Source organism: Phodopus roborovskii, unplaced genomic scaffold (assembly GCF_943737965.1).
Source record: "Phodopus roborovskii unplaced genomic scaffold, PHOROB, whole genome shotgun sequence".
NCBI lineage: Eukaryota > Metazoa > Chordata > Mammalia > Rodentia > Cricetidae > Phodopus > Phodopus roborovskii.
Window position 1 is genome coordinate 7,101,934 of NW_026126588.1, and position 25,116 is coordinate 7,127,049.

At 37.4% G+C, this 25,116-nt stretch overlaps 2 protein-coding genes across 2 annotated transcripts; both read left to right on the forward strand.

The window, feature by feature from the left end:
• The first annotated feature begins 3,449 nt into the window (after positions 1-3,449).
• Positions 3,450-18,808, forward strand: LOC127236668 (cysteine-rich secretory protein 1). The gene is made up of 7 exons (XM_051204417.1): positions 3,450-3,524; positions 6,491-6,607; positions 7,726-7,813; positions 9,668-9,813; positions 11,089-11,183; positions 14,000-14,088; positions 18,644-18,808. The coding sequence occupies exons 1-7, from the start codon at positions 3,450-3,452 to the stop codon at positions 18,769-18,771; spliced, it is 738 nt and encodes a 245-aa protein (XP_051060374.1). The 3' UTR covers positions 18,772-18,808.
• A 4,765-nt stretch (positions 18,809-23,573) lies between these two features.
• Positions 23,574-24,866, forward strand: Pgk2 (phosphoglycerate kinase 2). Its single transcript, XM_051204541.1, has one exon. The coding sequence runs from the start codon at positions 23,602-23,604 to the stop codon at positions 24,853-24,855; it is 1,254 nt and encodes a 417-aa protein (XP_051060498.1). The 5' UTR covers positions 23,574-23,601; the 3' UTR covers positions 24,856-24,866.
• Positions 24,867-25,116: the final 250 nt, after the last annotated feature.

Genomic DNA, 25,116 nt, shown 5'->3' on the forward strand with positions numbered 1-25,116 from the left:
CCTGGAGCTGGAGTTAGAAGCAGTAGTGAGACACATGACATGGGCGGAAGACACAGAACTCATTATTCTCTGGAAGAGTGTAAGTTACTCTTAACCACTGAGTTGCCTCTGCAATTCCCTTAAAAGAGGGAAGTATGGCTCTGATAAGATGAAAATGAACGGGTTAAGAGCTTTTGAGGATTCTATTGACAAATATGTAGACACATTGTAACACTGGGTGAGCACCAAAGAGCTAGTAAATATCCTAGCAATTTCTTTCTAATAGCCATATACAGACTCAATACATGATGTCAAAATTTCAGTTAGATGACCAGCCATAAAATCTGGCATGACAGATCCTGTGTCATACCTTGTTAACCAAGGTGTGCTTGCCCAACCAGATTGTTCCAAAACAGGAAATAGGTAGAGTACATATAGATAGTTCCGACACTTGTCTGTCATCACTCTCTTCTTCCAGCGGCACACATACCCCATTCTGCTTGGACGTCAGCAGTAAGTAGCACTTCTCCATTTTGAATCGAATCTCCTGATGTGATCGCATTCATAACTCAGCAGCAGCAAAGTGTTCTAGTTAATGATTGCACATCTTGCTTGCCATCAGAACCATACCGATAATTTTATTGAGAACAATTTCTTTTATTTGCTGTTGTTAAGCTAAGGATCCATGAATTCAGTAGCTTATTTGTTATCCTTGAAATGCTTTTGCTCAGAGATGTGGGAATGGATTTTTTTTTTAATTCTAAAATCAGAAATGATGTCTATGACTTTTCAAAGTAGTTATATTAGATGCATCTTTACTAGAAATAGAATTTATAAGTGTAGAGATTTTCCCGTGCACTGATGCAAATATCATTAGATTATGGATAGGAAAGTAGCCTTGTTAATGATTTTAAATTGGAAAAATCAACATTATAGCACTGACCTTGAAATAAATGTGCTATTGCTGCTCATCAGAAGAATATATAACTGGCCCCAAAAAACACAGACAAGCAGAAAAGAAAACCATTCTTTTTTTTTTCTGGTCATAGGTGAATATTCTCAAACAGATTATAAATTCTATACATGTATAAATTATGCACATATTTTATATGGCAAAGCAGATTCCCTCAAAGATATTTGTGTTTGGGGCAGACAAGAAATGTTTCTGGAGAATATTAGAATATTATGATACTATCCAATGTCAATAAAAAGGGAAGTATATGGCATTAGAAAAGATTGTAATTCCAAGGGGCATTTATTGATGCTTTTCTATATGTGTTTAAATGATATACTCGACTAGCTGACATCTGAACCACAGTGCCTGCCAGTCTGGCTAAACACTTGAATTTGGATCAAAAGCAGTCAAGGTTATGATTAAATGTCAATCCTTACAGCTTTTAGATAATAGACTGCTCTATGGTAACTCTCAATCCTTGATGTGAGACAGCTCATTTCACAAAAGGCACAAGTAAATCTCAGAAATGAGTGGCAGAAATTCCAACTATTGTAGATCAGACCCAGCTCACAATTCCAGTGCCACTGCTTAGCAAGTTCAAAGAAGCAGAAATATTCGTTCTTAGAAAATGTAAAAAAAAAAAAAAAAAAAAAAAAAAAAAAAAAAGAATGTTTTTTAGGAGTGGACAAGGCTGTCATTCTTATAAGATATCTGTCCAGATTGTCTCCATAATGACTTCCAGCTGTAGAATTTATGTTCTGTGTTGACTGCTTCATAGCTCAGAGAAACATGACAAATCAATTTGCGGGGCAATTACATATTACATTGGAATATAGAAAATACTACAGCAGATACTCAGGGGAAGGTGACTACTTGTCATGTGATTCTTCCGGTAATGCACTCACTCCACGTACCTCTGCTGGGGATTTATTGACATACTTCCTCATCTACATAATCCCTGAACACTGCAATCGCTGGCTCTCAGAACTGAAGGCTTCGAAGCCAGAGAGATGGTGACTGGGTCCCAGTTATGCTCCCTGAATTTTTATGACACCTCAGTATTAAGTCTGTAACACTAAGATTGCTCATGTTTAAGTGGGATATTGAGTCACAGTATCTCTCTATTTGTTTTTTATGAGTTGTAAATGAAACCCACAGAGAGGCACATAACAAAATAACAGCAAACATAGCCTTTTATTTTGTGTGCGTAAGTTGGGATAAAGGGTGCAATGGAAAATTTCATGAAAATTACCTTTTTAAGTATTATATCCATCTACTATATAGACCTCTATTCATTGTAGAGTAAGTAAAACATTGCTTACTGGTGGGAGAAATCACTAAAAGCGAGCTGTAGGTGCTGACAATTTGTCTCTGGAGAGAAGGCACTTGCTATGCAAGCACAAGGGACAGAGTTTAAATCACTAGAACCCATGTAAAAACCAGCAGGGCGTGGCTGCATGCTAATAACTTCAGTGCAGGCATAAGGCAGAGAGAATAGAGAGAAAGCTGTGTAGCCAGATTAACTGAAATGGTGAGATCTGGGCTCCCTGATAGTTCCTATCTTCCTATCTTGCAAGGCAGAAATTGAAGATACATGAAGTCTGCCCTCTCATGTGTATGCAGATACACACATACTGGCACACATTAGAGTATATACGTGTGTGTGTGTGTGTGTGTGTGTGTGTGTGTGTGTGTGTGTGCTTTACTTAATACCTTAATAAGAGAATGTGTTCCAGACTATTTAAAAGTTTTTCCTATTGTTGAACATGTCATTAATTTATCATACATTTACCATTAAATGTAGAATATGATGATAATGAAAGTTTAAGTTTTCTCAGGATCAGTCTTGGTATTATGGACTAGACTTGACAGCAAAAGACACATGAGCCAAGTTAAGGCCATTGATTTAAAAATAGGCTAGAGTTGTGTGTGGTCAGGTATGCATATGTCACAGCACTTCAGCCTCTGAGGCAGCGTTGTAAGTTTGAAGCCAGATTGGGCTATGTAGTGAAACCATGTCTAAAAATGAAAGAATAGAAACACGTCTAATGGATGAATAACTAACAAACATCATAGAATGGAGTAGGCAGAGCTGAAAGGATTCAACAAGGGTTAATTATACCATACTGGTGCCCTGCCATGGTAATAGCTGGGAGCTTTTGCTACTGTTGAAAGGACAGAGGAAGAATTCCTAAATTAGAATCTGAAGAAAGGACCTAAATGGAGTTGAGTGTGACTGGGGGGAGGAGCTAATTTCCCAGAGCATTCATAGGTTCCTGCTTCAGGGGCTTCTGTTAGGTACTTTGCTTTGTTCTTTATTGCACTGGCTGCAAGCAGGCCTTTTGAGTTTATTTTGTCATCATGTTGATGATATAAATAGTATGTCCTCCTTGTTTTATTGCTAGTAAATCTGGGATGTGGGTCTCGTTACTTCCTCCAGCACTTCCGTGTTACTCGGAAATGCATGTAACTACCCATTATAATGCAGTTCTTTTTTTTCTCTTGCTTTCTAGACATGATGCTTCTGCCCTTACTCTTGTTCCTGGCCGCTGTACTGCCCCCATCCCTTCAAGATGACTATGAGGAAACGGTAAGCGTGGGTATCTTTTCAGGACACTTTAGGAAAACATGAAGGATGGCAAGCTACCAGATCACTCTTCAAAAACTGAAAAAGGCCAGAGTGGGAAATAAGTAAAAAACTATTCATGTATAGACCAGAGCAGTTAACTACATTTTAAAGGTGCATTGAATGTAGCCCTAACTACGAATGAATATGAAACAGTAGTTAAATTCGTGCTATATCTGAAGGAAACAGGCTTACATTTATACCACTAAGTAGATAGTAAAGATGGGACTGGAGACAAGTATAATGCATTTCATACCAATGGGAATTAAATTGTATTTTTGCTATATCACCTTAAATAGAAATATTGATATTAATTTAAAATACTTTTTTCTTTTTAATGTGTTCAAGAAATTACAATTACACATGGTATTTGAATAATGTTTGCACTGGAATTTTCACGTCTGTGGATTTATTTCATGAAAATTTCTGTTCCAAGCATTGTTATTATTTTAGTTAATCCATTTCAATGTGATTCTCATAGAAAACTCACATTATATTCAAATTAGGGTAACTTCATCTTGTACATTTTTGTATCTAACTTTCATAGATATTGCTTAAGAGAATTGTATCTACATTTTCAACTTAAAAGTTTGCTAGAATTGAGCTAGCGATGATGCTCAAGAACACTTGCTAGAATGCACAATTCCCTGAGTGTGATCATCAGCAGTACACACACACACACACACACACACACACGTGCCCGCACACACACACACACACACACACACACACAGACAAAATACCCCAAAGATATTAAGAACATCTACTATGCAAACAGTGTGTACATGAATCAAATATTAATTATTTATAATATCTTCTTATGCATAGACAATCCCAAATGAGGTTCAGTAATCTTCTCTAATGATGGAATGTGTAGTGCAAGCAGAGATGTTTGAAAGCTACTAAAAGCATTGCTGTAGCCCTCATGCTCTTCTTTGGTCTCAGCATTAGAAACTACCAGAATTCCTCAAGAATAAGGAGTGCCAGTAACTCATTAAACCTGTTTTGTAATATAAATTATGTGTCTTTGTTATGATAATCAAATTAGGAGTCTGGAGGCAATTATATAGGTGTTCATTCAAGTTGTTTGCTTTCCCAGTTTCTTTCCTAAAATGATCTCATTTTATGACACCTTTGAATCATCTATTCCCCTCCATTTGCTCCCTTCCCCCTCCCTTCTATCTTTGGTCTGTGTGTACTTCTTAATATATTTTCAGGACCTAAATAGCAGAGAGATTGATCTTCATCTTTTATGAAGGATGGCTTCTATGAGAATTACCGTGAAGAATGGATTCTTCTCCTGGTGTCACTTATTATTATTCCTCTTGGCTTTACTTTGTGGTGTTTCCATTATTAGGTCATATTACCTATCTAATGTAAAGCCTTTAACATTTTATTCTCACATTTCAGTGTTCCTAGTGTGTTTGCTTTTTAATCTGTACCACTTATTGCCTGTTAAGAAAATATAAGCACACTTATTGTCTGGTCGAATTTTTTTGGTACCATGGAAGGTAGGATAACAAGCAGAAAATAATAATGGCTTTCTCAGAACCATATATTTTGTCTTTTGAAATGAAATAACTTTAAGTAGGGTTTTCAGGTAAAAATGGAATATCCAGGGTGAGGGGGCTGGAGAGACAGCTTGGTGGATAAGAGCATTTACTGCTCTTGGAGATACACTTTTGGTTCCCAGCATCCACCTCACGAGGCTTACATCCACCTGTAACTCCAACTCCAGGGAATCTGATACTTTCTTCAGGCCTCCATTGATACTGTACTCCTCTACACAAACCCATACTTTGACACAAACATATAAACTTAACTAAAAATACATAGTTTTATAAAACGACGGCATTCCCTTAATAAATAAACATCTGGGGATATTGTTACTTTACATTTTCAAGGAATGACTAGTATGTATATCCTTTCTGCCTTTGAAGTCAGTAGCTCTGAGAGATCTCTTGCCACAAGACTTCATCAGTGCCCTCAGAACATAGAACATTAGAGAGGGACATATGACAGAAACTTGCAATGCAATGTGACTAGATCCATAGGTGCAATGTCCTCAGAGTCTTGAGGGGAGTAAGTACTACAAGGAAAAACAACTTCTGCCAGCAGTAAGGCAAAAATGCATGCGAGTCTCTGTTCATCAATAATTATGCTGTAATATCTTGCTGTGAACTATAAAACAGTGCATTTTGGAGTCTGTTTCTACCAGCAAATGGCTCTTATATCTCTGCCAACTCATATAGTATCACTCCATCCACCTGTCCCGCACAAATGCAAATATATAAATTTAAATATCAGGATCTGACTTAGCTAGGCAGGCTTATTTCTGTTCAGTAAAATGTAGGGTCAGTAATACTCAACTATGATCAAGAACCCATGGCCTCCAAACTGAGTTGGATATTCTATTAGATAAACTTGTCTTGGGAGTTAGTGCAGAAACCTGTTACAAAATTCTCTTCTTGTAATAGAACATTGAATGTACTGGGTCTGAACCTACACATTATCTCTCAAGCTTCCAAAGTCCTTGTCAGGTTGGTTATCATCTGTAATAAATTATGTCTTAATCCTTAACATTTTCTTGCTACAACCTAATTGAGTATTAATGATTTCAGGTTCTCTACATGTATGGCTCTACCTGTGTATGGCTATTATTATAGGTCCTTCTTAACTCAAAATTGACCTTTGTAGCCTCAGAAGAATTTTTACTTTGACATGCCATGAACTCATTTTTATTCTCAAAATTTCTGTATAAAGTGTCCCTAATGAAAGTGTTATAGATTTTCGTAACATTTATTGTCAAGGATTAATGACTACAACTATACTGAGTACTTTAAAAATGACCTTTCACCTTAGGCAATTTATTAACCGTTTTATGCAACCTTAACATATACTGACATGACTTTAATTTTATTTCTCTTCAGAATAAAGATATTGAGAATTTGTCAACCACTAGAGAGTCAGTACAAGAAGAAATTGTAAACAAGCATAACGAACTGAGAAGAAAAGTCTCTCCACCTGCTAGTGACTTACTAAAGATGGTGAGGAGCCACATAGGGACAGTGCATTTAGAGAGCGGTATTTCGAGCCTGCCTTTAGCATCTACTTTCTCCAATGTGCTTTAAGAGGGTCTAGCTCTATTCTAGCATCTTTTTTTTAAAGTATTCATTATTTTGTTTATGTGTGTCAGAGTGTGTTCGTGTGTGTCCACATTCTAAGGCATGCATGTAGAGACTGGAATTGGTTCTCTCCTTCTGTGTCTTTAGCTGTGCTATGATCAGAGTAGGATTTATTCAATTTCTTTTGTAGCAGTGACTCATTGGTATTATGGAGCTGTATCAACTATAGTGATGGAGCTAAAATCAAATCTTTTGATTTTGGTCTCCAGTAAAAAGCCACCGTGTTATTTTGGCTCACTCTCCTCTCTCTTAATTTAGGGTCAGAATATCTCTCCTTTAAGGTTCATGTGTTTCTTAAATTCTTTTAATGGGGACAAAATGAAGCTAGGATTTATGAGGCAACCTCTTACTGCTGTAAAAACAGTCTTAGTTCTTCTACATGGTTAGTGCTACTGGTAGTACAGCAATCACTCAAAGTCTTTAAAGGTTCCTGTTGTGATTTCAGGAAGTCATTAGACCACTAAATATTTCATATATATATATATGTATATATATATATATATACATATATATATATATATATATGACCTTGGGAAGACAGACTACTTGTATTTATTTAGTATAGAAAAGACCATATATAAGTGGGGATAACTTCTGACACGGGTTATGGAAATACTAAGAAGATCATGAGAGAGGAGAAAGGGACTATAGAAGCCGTGGAAAGGGGACGGAAATGGAGCATGTGTGACATCAGAGGGAGGCTATGGGTGGGAAGGCGTGCATGGGAGGATGGGCAGGATCAGGACAATATGCCAAAATAAACTTATTTATGAATGTTGCAGTGAAAGCTGATAATATAGATGCTAAAATAAAAATACAGCTATGTACCATATACTAAATTGATTATGGTGAAAATTAGAGGGTTTCTACAGAAATTTTGCAATGACATACAAGCTGGTCATATTAGCCTGTCTGCAAAGATCATGTTACTTTGAGGTTTGAGTTATTACATGGCTATCCTCTTTCCCTTTCCTCTTTAGCAATGGAGTGGTGATGCCCAAGTGAATGCACAGAGATGGGCAAACCTGTGCACTCAACAACACAGTCCACAAGAAGAGAGAACAATCCGTATGTAAACTCAAAATCACTTAGAAATAAATGGGGAGTAACACAGGAAAGCCCAGTTTCTGGTATCATGCAAAACAAAATGTTGCAAATAAACACCTATTCTGATACTGCTTTTTAAAAGTTAAATATCTCTGGGGCAGAGATGGCTCTGAAAGGCTCCACATTGTGCCTATTAGACGTTTTCTATTTTACACTAACTGTCTTTCATGATGCCAGCTTTGAGCCTAGCAACCAGATCAACCAGATCACAAGTGAAAAAGATACGGATCGTCACTTGCTCTGCTTTAAATATTAGAAATTGAAGTCTGGATGAAAATTTGAAATTAGAATCTATTTTTTATTTTCTCGTTATTTTTATTTATGTGTATGTGTGTCTCTGTGTATTTCTGCACATGTATGTATATGTAAGTGCGCTTCTAGAGCCCAGAAGAAGGCAGTAGACCCTCTGAAGCGTACAGGTTACAGGTGATTGTTAGTGTTGGTTTCACAGGTGGTTGTAATCTGCCCTGTGCTGATGCAAGGGGTTGGATTCAAGTCTGCTGAAATAGCAAGGTATCCTCTTACATGTTTCCAGGCCTCTGAAATTAGAATTTTTATTGTTTAACTCAGTATCTTATCTTATGATGTGGCTTTTTTTTTTTTTTGTGTTCGCAAGCTATCTTATTTTAGCATTTAATTTGATCAACTATAAATTTTACTAAGAAATCTTAAATATCTTGGCATTTACATTTACTACTTCCTTTGTAATTTTTAGTGAAGAGGAGACAGGTTTCACTATATAGCCCAGGCTGTCTTCATACTTCTGGTCTTTCAATCTCAGCTTCTTAAGTACTGGAACTTTGTTTGTAAGCCACCAATGTGTGTCTGTCCAGCTCTTTCTTGGTGAGATCAACTTATGTGTAGTCGGAGTGCCTGAAAGGTCTATTATGTAAAATTAAACGATGGAACATAATGCTTACATAGGGAAGTATAAAAATGGTGACAAAATAAATAAATGGACCACGTGATAAAATATTTCTTGAGATATTTAAAAAGATCACATTTTTGCTCAATTTGAACCTAATAAATTAATCATCTCTTTTCATTAGATATTTCTAATGTAATTACATAATGATGAAAATTTTGCTTAACATGCTTCTATATGCAGTTAAAGGTTAAAGAAATTGTATTTTTACAGAGCTTGATAAAAAATACTAAACTGTCTTGGAGGTTAAAAGATATTTTCCTCCGTTCTCTGAAGAAAATTTGACACGTGAAATTTTAGTCATCTACTTAAGAAATAACCTATAAACTTTGAAAACACAGTCCCTCCTGCTTTTCTTTGCTTTGTACTTGTGCAAAGCTCACACAGAAAGATAATCCTAAATGTGTAAATATTTTCATATAAAAATTCTAGCTAGTGCAGGAGAGAAAGAAAGGAGTTTGTCTTCTCAGAGCCTGCAAATCCACATTTGACCCACATGAGGCACATACACACACGTGCACACTGGTGTGGAAACCTTAATGTGTGAATGAATGAATTCAAGGAGAGAAGATACTGAGACAAAGACTTCATTGTCTACTAAGTGCTTCTGGTATTCAGTACACACATGCTGAATACCTATGGCTACTGCTCAGCTAAGGGTTCATCATGGATGAATCGTGCTTCTTACAAATATTCAGAAGGAACTGTGAGCAATGTCTTTAAAGAGCAGGGATTCTGCCCTGCGCTTGTTTGTGTGTGGTATCTGTGTTGTGCGTGAATGCATGCATGCATGCGTGCATGTGTGCCTGTGTGCCTGTGTGTGCGCGCACATCTGTGTTCCTCTTTTTTCCTTATCGCTGTCTTCATGAGTGGCCTATCTTTTTCCTTAGACATAAGATGTGGTGAGAACCTCTTCATGGCAAGTTATCCAGCATCGTGGTCTGAAGCAATCCAAAGCTGGTTTGATGAATCCAATGACTTTGTCTTTGGTTCAGGGCCCAAAAAATCTGGTGCAGTAATTGGACATTATACTCAGGTAAGGAAAGGTACTCTCGATAAGGAAATATTTGTAATTACTTGACAGATTTCAAAACAGAATTTCGGTGCAGAGAATTTTTATTGTCTTTTCCAGACAGGGTCTGACTATGTAGCCCAGACTGGCTTTGGACTTCCTATTGTCATATCACACTTCCTAGTTTCAGGAACTATGCAGAGGGTGCACACCAACCATAAATCCTTGGGAATGGTTTAGAGTGGTTGCTTGTACATTGGTCTTCACAGTCATTGTCTATTTGAGCTGACTCTTTCAACTGCTTCTCTAATTGTTATAAGGGATATACATACCTACTTGAGTTTGTTTTCTAACTAATTTCTAGGCTCCTGTCCCCAAACAAAAGTGTTTGTGTTGTAAGGCACCTATGCAGATTTTGGTTGGGCTGTACATCAGTTCTGTGTGGCTCCTGAGGGGAAAGGGGAAAGGTATCTCTTGGAGTTTTGTTACTAGAAACCCTTCCTGCTGGACCTGAAGGCCCAGGTACTGGGCCCTTTCCTATCAAACAAAGTGACTCTTTTAGCAAGAATTATGATCCTGTCCACTGTCAAAAAGGGTCTATGAAACCTAGAAGAGAGGGTGATATAAAGGTCCTGCTTGGCTTGGAGGAGATAATATCCAGAAGTGTTATAGGCATGGGCGACTCCAAATCCATAGCTTGATCCAAGGCTTTACATAGGAGCTCTCACCACACCCAACTTCTAGGAAATATGCATTATGACTGAGTGGCAGCATCTCACCAGGCTGGACCTACAATCCACCCAGTGTCTCTGCCTACTAGGAAGGAAGGTACTCATGGCCATGGCTTAGCATCAATTTGAATAGCATCTTCTATGCTGCTGAGAGGACTTTCTGGTTCATCTTTCAAAGCCAGAGCTCTATGGACACAGGATACTTGTTGTTGCAAAAGCACTTCAGTGTACTTATCTGAATGCTAGTCACCAGCAACACCATGGTCAATTTGATGTCAGACCAGGAATTGACCTGATACCCAGGTGACCCTCTTGCTATTTATTGTCACATGACTGTACAGTTGGAAGCAGTGTTAGAAATATTCTACATCACACAGAATGATAATCCTAAATGTGTAAATATTTTCATATAAAAATTCTGTAGTTTGATTCAATAATTTAAATATGTCCAAAAGCATATACAGAAACCAAGTACACAGGTGGTGTTCTAAATTTTGTATTCTCTATTTGTTTTTCTGCATTATTTTCCTCTCTGACATGTGCCCTGCCTTTGTCTCTGGGGGTATAGTTGGTATGGAATACATCTTACGAAGTTGCATGTGGAGTTGCTGAGTGCCCTGACCAACCTTTGAGATTCTACTACGTTTGCCACTACTGTCCTCCGTAAGTATCCATTTCAAAGTTCATTTTCAACGAAGTCAAATGCAACTTGGCACTTTTTAAAATTGTTATAGTATAAAGCATATTAAAATATATTTTACACATGGGGAGGGAAATAAAAACTTTTAAATCTTTTTTTAGAGTAAAAACATATTTAACTAAAACTTTGAAATGCCCAACTTTTCATTTTCATGAATCACACTCAGAATCTTTTCCCTTATCTCCAAAAATGCATTCTCTTCCCTCCTCAATAGCTTTTCCCTTGACTAATGGTCACCCCATGAATATGCAAAGTGTAGGGATTGTGAGATTCATATTGTCAGTTCTTGCTATGTTTGTGGGTCACAAGGCAAACTTTTAATATTAAAGCAGAAGAGAATGTGAATAAATGACACAGGTTAGTGATTTGTGGGGTTTCTAATTTAATTATGCTGACATATCTCCTTTTTAAATTTTGATTTGTCATAAGAGGTTTATACCTCTAATCCCAGCACTTGGGAGAAGCAGTAGTGGGATTTCTGTGAATTCAAGGCCAGTGAGGACAACACAGAGTATCCCTGTCTCAAAATTCTCCAAAAAAAGTCATATTTTTTTGAGAATTTCATATAGAAGTACTGTATTTCCATCATTTACACACTTTCTTCTCCTACTCCAAATCATCCAACTCCACATTCGCTGTCAAATTCATGATCTCATCTTTGCTATTTTACACACACACACACACACACACACACACACACACACACACACACACACACACACACATACTATACATACTTTCACATATCATAACATGCACAGACATAATACCACCAAGTCCATTTCCTGTTGCTCTTATGTGCAAGTGTTTCAGATTGACTACTTGTGGCTGGATAACCTATCATGAGTCTCCCCCTGAAGAAAACTGATTCTTCCTTTCTCAGCACCCATAGATTATCTGTAGCTCCTTATCCAGGGCAATACAGCCTTTTGCCATCACCCTTGGTTGCCTCCATGAACTTGAAAATAACAACCTATTGCTAAAATCATCAGCAACTTCAGACACGGGTTGGAGGAATCGAGGTGGAATTCACCTGGAAGCCTCCTTCCTGCAGACTGACTCTCATAGTATTAGAAGATGCTATGTAAGCTACCAATGGAGAAAATAACCAATAGTTATATCTTTCTATAAAACCATAACAATGACTACCCAAGTTGCTATTTTTCCAATCTTAGTTTTTTGTTGGTTTGGTTTTGCATGTGCACACATACCCCTAAAAGGCCACAAAATGGCATTGAATCCCATAGACCTGAAGTTAAATGTGGTATGACCTACTTGACATGGTTGTTGGGAATCAATTTTGGATCCCATGCAAGAACAGCAAACATTTTTAATCACTGAGCCATCTTTCCAGCCCTACATTGCTAACTTATACCTAGAAGAATTTATTAAATAGTAGACTTCATAGATGCTTTGAGAGGTCCTTAGACTATTTCAAACAGTTAAGAAAACTAAAATCTTAACTCTTTTCTCCTCAGAATTTACTGAAACATTCTGAAAAACCCATTCACTAGATCTTGATTTTAAAGCCAGAAATTCACTTCCCTTCTATATTTGAGCTCTTAAAAACATTGTCATGAAAAATGAATATGTATATATATATATATTCATAATCTGTAAACCTAATTTTTCTTTAAAATATTTTAACTGCATCCACATGTGTGTTTGTCCATGTGTGGGTATGTGCAGATATGTACAGATGCCTGTGGAGACCATGGTATCAAATTCCCTGGAACTGCAATTACAGACAGTTGTAAGGCACCTGAAGTGGGTCCTGGGAACCAAACCCAAGTCTTCTAAAAGAGGAATGTGCTCTTTTAACAGCAGAGACATCTCTGCAGCTCTATTTTCCTCTTTTCAATACAAGAAACTTATGCAACATAAGGTTGAGATCCTTTTCAAATCAAGCCTTTCAAATGATTCATTTCTATTCTGTTTGTGGGTAACACAGATGGTGTGGCATCTAAGTTAAAAAGTAAGGTCCTCAAAGATTTTCAAGCATGTTTCCGTTGTCATTAAGTGAAATACAAAGAAAGAAGCCACTAGACGACATCAAGCTGCCTGTTCAAATAAGTGGCATCGGGGGCCTGGCACCTAGAAGTGTCAGATGAATAATGAAGAGAAGCAAGTGAACTTGTACAACACTTTATGACTTTTCAGTCTTAAGATCGCTCGTACACATAGAGCTGTGCTCAACATTTAGAGGAGATGCCCACACATCCTTGCCATCTTTGGTGCAATGGGGGATCTGACTTCTCTATTTTCATAAGACAATCAGTGAAGCGATGATCTTATTGAGTCACAGGCTAGTCACTATAAGAGTATGCACCCTTCAGATGGTTTTTATACATAGTTTTTCTAATTAACATTCTCATTTTTTGATAAGCTTAGAGTCTCATACCCATATGCTTCCTTCAGAAAACCCTAAACTTTTCTAAGCATCCTGTGCTGCACTATCTTAATAATTTTCCAAGTTCATCCAGAAACAAAAAGAGCATTTCAATGTTAAAATGTTTCTTTCTAAACATTTATATTCTTATTTAAACTCTTCCAGTTGCTCAGGTTCTGAGATGATAGTTGAGGTGAATGGATTAATTATCTCCTTATTTTACATCTATATCTGAATACTCAGGAAATGATAGGCTTTTATGAATATATGTATATTCATACATATGTATATATGTATATATATGTAGGGGATATATATGGGTGTGATATATGCAAGCATTAGAGTACAGAGAAAAATAAAACTATCTAATGTTTTGCCTTTCAATTTCAGTGGTAATTTTTTAGAAAGGATACACACTCCTTACACAATAGGAGAACCTTGTGGCAGTTGTCCTAATGACTGTGAAGACGGACTGTGCAGTAAGTTTTATTATGATACAACTATAACATAACATGGGTATCTGTTTGAAGATTTTGTTTATTTGTGAATGTGTATTTGTGTCTCTCTGTATATGTACAGGAACATGCATTGTGCCATGGCATCTGTGTGTGGTTGTCTGTTGAAGTCAGAGGACAACTTGTATGAATTGGTCCTTTCCTTCCATAATATGGGTGTGAGAGATGGACCTCAAGTACCTTTGCCTTGAGCCATTTCACAGGCCCTTGGTTATCATTTGAGTCCTTCCACTTAATCATCAGTTACATGGGTTTTGTTTTTGAAGTTTTCTGTACATTTTTAGAGTCTGTACATATTTAGACATTTAGAGTCTAAATAAAATCTACACATATTATTATTTCATTAAAACTTTAGCATTGCATCACAGAAAGGGAGTAAAATGAATGTCATAGTATCTCATTTTTAGTATTATTATAGATATTAAAACAAGCAATAAGTGTAATCCCAATGTCCTAGGGGAAGAGGAAGGAAAATTAGGTGTTCAAACCCAGTTTGAAATATTGATCACACTTCAGGTGAGGCCGGGCTACATTAAGGAACTTTAACAGCAATATGGTGTTTATAAAAATGGAATATAGTATCAAAATTAATATGGTAAATTCAGGTGGCAATTCTCAGTGATTTTTGTACATTTTCCAGTGAGTTACAGAATTCTTTATTGTGTATTTGTATAGGTAAACTTCAAAGTATTAATGATATTAAGATTATAAAGGTAAAAATAAAAAAGAGTCAAATAGTCACAGATCTACATAATGTTCTTGTGAATGAGTCTATCCTAACATTAACAGTTAACTGAAAGACTATAAACAGAAATAGAAAGGAAAAGATCCTTATTTTTATTTTAGCAGTTTTTATTTCTTTATTTAATTTTAAAACAATCTTATTTTATGTATTAATCCCAGTTACATATCCCTCCCATTCTCCCATGCCCCACACTGACCCCCATCCCACCCCATTTCTGCTTCATAGAAAGGGTGAGGCCTTCTATGGGGATCATCAAAGTCTGTCACATCATTTGGGGCAGGGCCTAGGCTTACCTCTAGGCTAATTGACTATCCCTCTATGAGGAGTGGGCTCACAATGTCCATTCACACACTAGGTATAAATGCTGTTCCATTACCAGAGTCCCCAGAGACTGTCCATACTTCCCGTCACACACATGGTTCAGTCCTACAATTGTTTCCAAGCTGTCATTCTGGGATCCATGACCTCTGTGTTTGTTCAGGTCAGCTGTTTCTGTGGAGTTCCCCAGCATGGTCTTAACCATTTTGCTCATCACTCCTCCCTCTCTACAATTGGATTCCGGGAATTTGGCTCAGTGCTTAGCTGAGTATAGCCTCTGCTTATACTTCAATCAGCTATTGGATGAAGGCTCTATGATGGCATGAAGGGTAGCCATCAATCTCATTATCAGGGAAGGGCATTTAAGGTAGCCTCTCACTTGTTTGGTTAGCTACCCAAGATATTTTAATATGTTGCTATTGTAAAGGGTGATGTTTCTTTGATTTCTTTCTCAGCCCCTTTATCGTCTGTATATAGTAGGGCTACTGATTTTCTTGAGTTAATCTTGTATCCTGCCACTTTGCTGGAGGTGTTTATCACATGTAAGAGTTCCCTGGTTGAGTGTTTTGGGCCACTTATGTTCAGAATTAAGAATTTGTACAGATACATCTTTCCTGTGATGAATATGAAATGACCTTCTTCATCTGTTTTGACTGATTTTGGTTTGACGTCTAACTTGTCAGATATTAGGATAGCTACACCTGCTTGCTTCTTGGGTCCATTTGATTGGAAGATCTTTTTCCAACCCTTTACTGTGAGGTAGTGTCTGTCTTTGGAGCTGAGATGTGTTTCTTGTATGCAGCAGAAGGATGGGTTCTGTCTTTGTATCCATTCTGTTAACCTGTGTCTTTTTGCAGACGAGCTAAGACCATTAATTGATAGGAGATGCCATTCCATATATATGTTTCTCTTTTTGGTTGATGAATAAAGAACTGTTTTCCAATAGAGAAGCAAGAAAGGTGGAAATAGGAGAGGTAGGGGATTTTGGAAAATTTAGGACAGAGTCGCCATGTCATCTCAAGAAGATAAGATGCATGAGTCTGGCGTTCTCGGTAATATAAGACCTTGTAGAAATAAATATATTAATAATATGGGTTAATAACACAGAGCTAGCCAATAAGAAATGCTAGTCACTGGCCAACAGTTTCATAATTAATACAAGTATCTGTGTGTTATTTGGGGCTGACATGACTGTGGGACCAGCCTGGCAGGGAAAGTACTTGTAACAATTAATATTGAGGAATGTTAATAACCATTGATTATTAATTCTTATTTATTTTGTTGTTGTTGACATTGTGTGTGGATTCCTCCTCCCTCTTCTTTCTTTTGGCTGTTGGTAAAATGGGATTATATTTGCTTATGTTTTTGTGAGCTTTCCTTCTAGAAATTTCTGTAGGGCTGGGTTGTGGATATATATTGTTTAAATCTGGTTTTGTCTTAGAATATTTTGTTCTCCATCTACAGTTATTGAAAGCTTTGCTGGCTATAGTAATCTGGGCTGGCATCTATGGTGGTCTCTTAGTGTTGGTAGAATATCTATCAGGACCTTCTGGCTTTCAGAGTTTCCATAGAAAAGTCAGTTGTAATTCTAATAGGTTTGCCTTTATATGTTATGTTACTTGGCCTTTTTCCTTTTCTGCTCTTTATATTCTTTTTTATTCTGTATGTTTGTTGTTTTGATTATTATGTGGTGAGGGGAATATATATATATATTTATATATACATACATATGTATATACATATACATATGTATGTATATATAATTTAAATTAGAAACAAGCTTATTTTACATATAAATCCCAGTTCTTGCACCTTCCTGTCCTCCCCTGTGTTCTCCCCTGGTCCCTCCATCAACCCCCATCCCATCCCTTTTCTGAATGTCATATAAGGTAGTCAACAATCTCATTATCAGGGAAGGGCATTTAAGGTAGACTCTCGCTATTGCTTAAATTATTAGTTGGGGTTATTCTTGTAGATCTCTGGACATTTCCCTAGTGCCAGATTTCTCTTAAAACATATAATGGCTCCCTCTATTATGGTATCACTTATTTTGCTGACCTGAACAAGCGGGAGCTTATGGACCCCCAGACTGATATCTGGGAAACCAGCATTGTACTGACTCCTGCATGGGTCTCAGTTAGAAGGCATGGGAAGTTTAAGGGACTTTGGAAGCACATTCCCCATGGGGGGGGATACTCCCTTAGTCTAGAGGCAGGCTGTAACCCTGAAGAGAACTACCACACAGAGGGAAAGATGACTAGCCATGTGTCCACAGTAGTGCTTTTGTGGAGGTAGAATTGGCAGGGTTACATGATTGTATGGGCTTGACTCCAGCCTGGACAACACAATGAAACACTGTGTCAATAAAAAAAAAAATACAGAAAACATAGAGGACAAATATGGTCTTATTTTGGTAATTATGAGTATCCAGTTCTCTGAGACTGGGAGAGCTAAATGTAGGTTCATGAGCTGTATATACACATCAAAGATGTGACAAGTATTGAATGAATTTTCTTGAGTACTGGTGGACATTTGACTATTTTTGTTTGTTTGTTTGTTTGTTTTTGAATGTTTTTTGTTTTTTGAGACTGAGTTTCTCTGTATTGCTTTGGAGCCTGTCCTGGAACTAGCTCTGTAGCCCAGGTTGGCCTCAGACTCACAAAGATCTGCCTGCCTCTGCCTCACAAGTGCTGGGATTAAAGGTGTGCACCATAAATGCCAGGCTAGCTATAAACATTTAATAATCAGAACAACATTTTCCACTACCTACTTTTCCAAGCCCCTGTCTTCATAAGATTACCTCCTCTGGTATTAGGGACAGAGTAAATGTCTAGGTCAATCATGAGCAACAGAACGTTCTGGAATGACGCAATACTTGATATGTTCACATAAGGACATTGTTGGACATAGTAGCTATAGAACATAGTAATGAAAGTTTAAATATTAACTTATTTAAGTTTAAAAGGTACTTGCATAATGAATGACATTTTAAATAGTAAGGTTATTTTTAATATTTGTCTTTACTTCATGCTTTAAATGTTAGTGTTCACTTATGTGCATGTATTAATGCACACCACACTTGGGCTCCATGACCATGAGGGACAGAACAGGGTCCCATAGAATTCAAGTTACAGGTAGTCTTAAACCACCATGTGGATGATAAAAATCAAAACCAGGTTCTCTTCAAGAAGAGCAAGGAGTCTTAGTCTCCAAGCCATCTTTCTAGCCTCTCGATAGTTCAGTTCCTCAAAGAATCACTAAAGTTAATTTTCTTAAGCCTTTCGTTAGTGAAGAGATACATCAATTCATCTCAAAGACATCTCACAAAGCTCTAGGTTAAAGGACACCTATTCATTTGCTCAACCCCATTCTCCCAATTCATATGTTTTATTTTGTCACTGTTAATACAAGAAAAATAATAACAAAGTAATGGATATCTTTGTTGTTTTTATTCAGCAAACATTTGTGAATATGAAGACGGCTATTCTAACTGTGAAGATCTGAAGAGATCACTAACCTGTAATCATCCGATGGTGAAAGAAAGCTGTAAAGCTGCATGCAACTGTGAAGGAAAAATTCACTAAATTTTCCAGTACACACAAACAGGGCCATGTGAAGTAAGACTACATCCTCTACTTAGGTTTATCACATTCCACCAGGAAATTATAGGTGTACATACATTCAAATGATTCCAAATAGCAAAGATACCTTTCTTCTACATTGTCCCATTCAGCAGAATTAATTTATCACGGAAGATTTCACAATAACAAAATCAATAATACCTTTGGTGCTTGATCTCTGCATTCTATGACAAATTTATGGAGTTGAGTCAAGCCTGAGATTATACATCATTTGTCTGCATGACTAAGGTCACAAAACTGCCTTGAAAATAAGAATCAGGTTCCCAGAGCACAATGACATAAAGGAACAGCACATATTTTCAACATAACTCTCAGTCATCTTTCCTAGTTTTACATAGTTAACTCTCTCCATAAAAAGAAAAAATCTACACTAGCTTTCTTTGATTCCTTTTCACCTTTCATTCTTCACATTCCTCAGAATTAGTGGTTCAAATTCTAATCCTCAACTTACATTTCATTGTTGGATTTCTCAAACACCTTGTTACAATGAAACTTAATGAGCAGAATTTGCTTGTTCAGATGACTCCAATGGCCTTGGTTGCTTTAAAAAAAAATAAATAAGTCTTAGTATTTGCATATTATTCCTCCCGTAGTACTGGTGTGAACTTATTTCAGTCTGGTGCTACACAATATTTGTGATACAGCTTTCTTAATTTTTATTTACATTAAGGTTCTTAGCCTTCACAAGAGTTTGCAGTAATCAGTACATACCTCAACTAATAATCAATAGTGGAGTTCAGTTTGACAAACGCTGATGACCTTTCCCTGTCCTGCCATATCCAACTCTCAGGCCTAGCACAGATTATTATCCTCTATGTCCACACAGACTGGTGAGGCCCCTATGTAATTCCAAGCTTAAGACCCCCTGTGCACTGAGACAGCTCTGAGGCACTCTACAATCTAACATCAGACATACAACTAATGAAAGAAATCCACACTCTCTGGTCTCATTGCAAAACCATAATATATACAGCCCCAGCAGTATGACCCTATCCCACCAAATCTGCTAGTTTTGAAGAAATGCTTTACAATGACAATGAACCTCAAGAAACAAAAATCTTTTTAAACAACATCAAGTTTTACCAAGGAATTTGAGGAGTTTAAAGAAGACATTAACAAACATCTCAAATAACATAAAAGAAAAGAGTGCCTCAGTGCTGTCTAATATAAACACACACACACACACACACACACACACACACACACACACACACATCCCACACACGATGAAAATGAATGGTGAAGACAATTCAGAATTGGAAAACCATATTCAGGAAGACAAAGGAGTATTATAGGGAACTCCAGCTGAAAGGAAGACAGAATTGGAAAACTAACCAAAGCTCAGGGGAAGAATAAGTAGAATGAATGGAATAAATGATAGAATATAAGGACTTAAAGAAAAGGAAAACAAAAAACAAAAAAACTGGGCCATTCTAGCAAAGAAAATTAAAAAAATAAAATTAACAGACACATACAGGAAAGAATGTGTAAACTTGGTATACCATGGAACTATTAAATTTTGGACTTAGGCATAGAAGAAGGAGAATTTGTGTTTTCAGCGATTTAGATAGTTTTGCTAGGAACAATTGTAAGGAGTATGGTTTTTCCGCCCGCCGCCTGGTCTTGTCCTGCCGCCACGATGCCAGCCCCAAATAATGTACAGAGACTCTGTATTTGATACAATGTTATTGGCCAGGTGTTAGTTTTTAATCAGCTAGCTTTGTCTTAATTATTAACCCATTTTTATGTATTTCCATGTGGTCTTACCGAGAGCAGAGGAATGGCAGTTCTGTTCTCTCCAGACTCTCCATCTTGACTCTCCTTCCTACTTCCTATTTCCTCCTTGTCTCCTAGTCCCTCCTATCTTCCTTTCCTATTGGCCAACAGTGCTTTATTCATTAACCAGTATGAAAAACATATACAGAATGACATCTCCCATCAAACAATCGTCTAGGTTGGCATCTATGGTTTTTTAGAATGTGAAATACATTGCTGTGGGCTCTTCTCTCTTTTCTAGTTTCCATTGAGATATCAGCTGTTAATCTGATAGGCTTTCTTTTATATTTGGCCTGTGGTTTTAATTTTGTAGCTCGGGGGATCTTCATTTTCTTTTATGTATTTAGTGTTTTAAAGATAATATTTTATGAGTGTCTCTTTTCTAATCTTGTCTATTTGAAGTTCTGGGTGTTTTTCTGTCTGATTGTGTATGTCTTCAACTTGGGAAATTTTTTAAATATCTTGCTGGAAATGTGGTCTACACCACTGAAGTGCAATTATTCTTCCTTCCTTCAACATCCCCCTCCAAGTCCCTCCTATGTGCTATCCACTTGCTTGCTCTCAAAAAATATATTTAAAAATCCCTTCAGACAGGATCTTTTTAGTTAGGATTACTGTGTACTTCAGACCTAGAAACCTGATATTCAATGTATGTTTAGGTAACTCTGACCAAAAAAGAAAAAAAAAATCATACCATCTCCTCAATAGATGCAGAAAAGGCCTTTGAGAAAATCCAACATCATTGTGGAATAATCCTTTTGTACACTTCGAAGATGTGTTGTTCTCATTGTTAATAAAAAACTGACTGGCTGGTAGCTAAGCAGGATTTTAGGGGCAGAGAGAAAGCTGAGGAGAAGAAAGGAGGAGTCTGAGGAGTCATGAGGAGATGCTTGAGACACATAGTGAGCAGGATAGAAAGTATATATATATATGAGGTAAAATAAAATGAGCCTGGAGCAGCACACAGATTAATAAAAATGGGTTTAAGTTAAGCTATAAGAACTAGTTAAAAATGAGCCTAAGCTATTGGACAAACACTTTTAATTAATAATAAGTCTCTGTGTGGTTATTTTTGAACTGGCTGGAGCGACAGAAAGGTCTGCCTACACAACATGGCTTCAAGATGAAAGTCCTGGACAAAGAAGGACAGTGAGGGGACATGCTTCAACATAGTGTATATATGACACTCCCACAACCAACACTACCCTAAATGGAGAAAAACTCAGTTATTCTGTTACATCAGGAGTAACTGGGTTGTCCACTATCCCACATTTTTATACCACAGTGCTTGAAGTGGTAGCTAGAGCAATTAGACAAAAGAAAGAAAGTAAAAGGATACAGATAGGAAAAGAACTCAAATGATTATATTTTGATGATATTATATTATACGTGAGATGCTGTAAGTTCCAGCAAAGAAAAAAAAAATAGAAAATATCAACATTTTCATTTTTGGAAGGACATTTCAACTCAAGAAACATGTTTTATATTTGATTTCTAAATGATACAAGGAATAAGCTAAAGAAATAAGAAAGGAAGGAAGAAAGGAAGAAAGAAAGAAAGAAAGAGGACAATATCATAACTCCTGAATACTGAAAAAAATGTGATGTTCCATTTACTAGGCTCCTGTGCTATTTTTCTGCAGGAGACAACAAGCATTCACCAAAGCCTAAAAATAAATAATTAAAAAACATGTTAAGAAAAATACATGATTACTACACAAAACAAGAATATATCACAATGCCCATGCCCAGCACCGAATTATGACCTCAGAAGAATTTTTTTTTGATTTTTTTGTTTTTGTTTGTTTTTATTAGTTATTGGTATGACTAAGACATAGCAGTTTCTTCTGCTGGACCATAAATATTATGAGGGCAAGAAAGAATTCTGATTTTGTCACTAAATGTAATTGAAGCACCTAATTGATACAGAGATGAGGAAGTTATTTATTGGTGTAATACATTAAAATATTTTTTAAGTTGTAACACTGACAAATGTCTTGCCTTTTCTTATTTCTAACAATTTTTTCTTCAAACAATCCCAAATTCAAAAATTCTATTGGGCAGAATGACCTATGGGTTTAATATATTTGAGAGATAACATAACCTGGTCCAAACCCTAGAAATCGTGGATTTGCTACTAATTAATTTGATAAGATTTTGTACTTTAGTCTCCTTATCTATAAAGTGTAAATAATGGTATCCTTTGCCTCAAAGGGAAATGCAAACACTTTTACAAAAAAAAAAAAAAAAAAAATGTAATCTATGTAAAATGCGTAGAACAGGATCTGACATATAAGAAAAAATGAATGTTAAAAATTAAAGAAACCAGCCGAGTGGTGGTGACACATGCCATTAAATCCAAGAATTGGGGAGGCAGAGGTAGGTGGGTTTCTTTGAGTTCAAGACCAGCCTCAGCAGAAATATTTATCAAGTATAGCACACACATCTCATGCTACCCTGAATTAAACAAAACAAAACAAAAAAAAAAACAAACAAAAAAAAAAAAAACAAACAAACAAAAAACTTGCTTTCAAATTTTTGTCATTTGCATTGCTGAGGATTTTTATTCAATAATGTAATTGGAGATTTGATGTGGGGAAGGGTCATATAGTTTTTTGGTGATCTTAAGGTTGGTTATGCTTTTTATTTTCTTAAGAATAAAATAAATTTGAAAGGGGATGTGGAAATTTGAACAAGGAGGAAAAAAAATCTGGCCTTCTGGCACTTCTTAGAAAGTGTTTTAATTCTCCATCCTTACAGCCCAGCTCTGGGTTTCACTGTTTAGCATTCTAGGATGGCAGTTTGAGTTTGTACCCGGCAAAAACTTCCAAATCAAGACAGACAGGATCGTGGACCAATCACAGAGCTGAATTTCCTTTCTATGTCTATCACTGGTTGTTGTGCAGGAGATGGGGTGGGGTCAAGACAGAAGCGTTAAAAATCACCACCCAAGCAGCCTTCTAACAGCAGCAAAGAGGTTGTTCAGCATACCATCAAAATGTCTCTTTCTCATAAGTTGACTCTGGACAAAGTGGATGTTAAGGGGAAAAGAATCATCATGAGAGTAGACTTCAACGTTCCCATGAAGAACAACCATATCACAAACAACCAGAGGATCAAGGCTGCCATCCCCAGCATCAAGTATTGTCTGGAAAAGGGAGCAAAGTCCATAGTTCTCATGAGTCACCTCGGCCGGCCTGACGGTGTGCCTATGCCAGACAAATATTCCTTGGAACCTGTTGCTGCTGAGCTCAAATCCATACTGGGCAAGGATGTTTTGTTCCTGAAGGACTGTGTGGGCTCTGAAGTAGAGAAAGCCTGTGCCAACCCAGATAATGGGACTGTCATCTTACTTGAGAACCTGCGTTTCCACGTAGAGGAAGAAGGCAAAGGTGTGGATTCTTCTGGGAAAAAAATTAGTGCTGATCCGGCTCAAATAGAAGCCTTCCGAGCATCACTGTCCAAACTCGGTGATATCTATGTCAATGACGCTTTCGGTACTGCACATCGGGCTCACAGTTCCATGGTGGGAGTAAATTTGCCCCAGAAGGCATCTGGGTTCCTCATGAAGAAGGAGCTAGATTACTTTTCCAAGGCCTTAGAACACCCAGAGAGACCCTTCCTGGCTATCCTTGGTGGAGCCAAAGTGTCAGACAAGATCCAGCTCATCAAAAACATGTTAGACAAAGTCAATTTTATGATTATCGGAGGTGGCATGGCTTACACCTTCCTGAAGGAACTCAAGAACATGCAGATTGGTGCTTCCTTGTTTGATGAAGAGGGAGCCAAGATTGTCAGAGAGATCATGGCCAAAGCAGAAAAGAATGGTGTAAAGATTACCTTCCCTGTTGATTTTGTGACTGCCGACAAGTTTGAAGAGCATGCGAAAGTGGGACAAGCCACTCTCGAGTCTGGCATACCGCCTGGCTGGATGGGCTTGGATTGTGGCCCCGAGAGCATTAAAAACAATGCCCAGATTGTGGCTCAGGCAAAGCTTATTATCTGGAATGGGCCCATGGGGGTGTTTGAATGGGATGCCTTTTCTAAAGGAACCAAAGCCCTCATGGATGAAGTTGTCAAGGCCACATCCAAGGGCTGCGTCACCATTATAGGGGGTGGAGACACTGCTACTTGCTGTGCCAAATGGGACACTGAAAACAAGGTCAGCCATGTGAGCACCGGAGGTGGGGCAAGTCTCGAGCTTCTGGAAGGTAAAGTCCTTCCTGGTGTAGAGGCCCTTAGCAACATGTAACTGTCAAAATGCTCTTGCTTCCTGTTTTCCAGTACGGAGCACTGAATCCAGCTTAGGGCCTTTACACCTGAACTTAGCTTCAGTTTCTTTCTACCCTGTATCAAGCCCCCCGGGAAGGAGTGAGCAGTAGAGCCGTCAGCACAACCCCAGCACATCCTGTTAAAACTGCCACGCATTAGTTGCTTTCTTCAAGACCTCATCAGGGCTTCCCACTGTACTTCATAGAGAACAAGCATCCTCATGTCAACCTATTAAAGAAGT

What these genes read in the sequence shown, in the direction of transcription:
- LOC127236668 (XM_051204417.1), top strand. Translation starts at nt 3,450, where the DNA reads ATGATGCTTCTGCCCTTACTCTTGTTCCTGGCCGCTGTACTGCCCCCA. An exon ending in ACAAGAAGAGAGAACAATCC is followed by an intron (nt 7,814 to 9,667) that starts GTATGTAAACTC and finishes CTTTTTCCTTAG; the next exon opens with ACATAAGATGTGGTGAGAAC. An exon ending in TAATTGGACATTATACTCAG is followed by an intron (nt 9,814 to 11,088) that starts GTAAGGAAAGGT and finishes CTGGGGGTATAG; the next exon opens with TTGGTATGGAATACATCTTA.
- Pgk2 (XM_051204541.1), top strand. Translation starts at nt 23,602, where the DNA reads ATGTCTCTTTCTCATAAGTTGACTCTGGACAAAGTGGATGTTAAGGGG.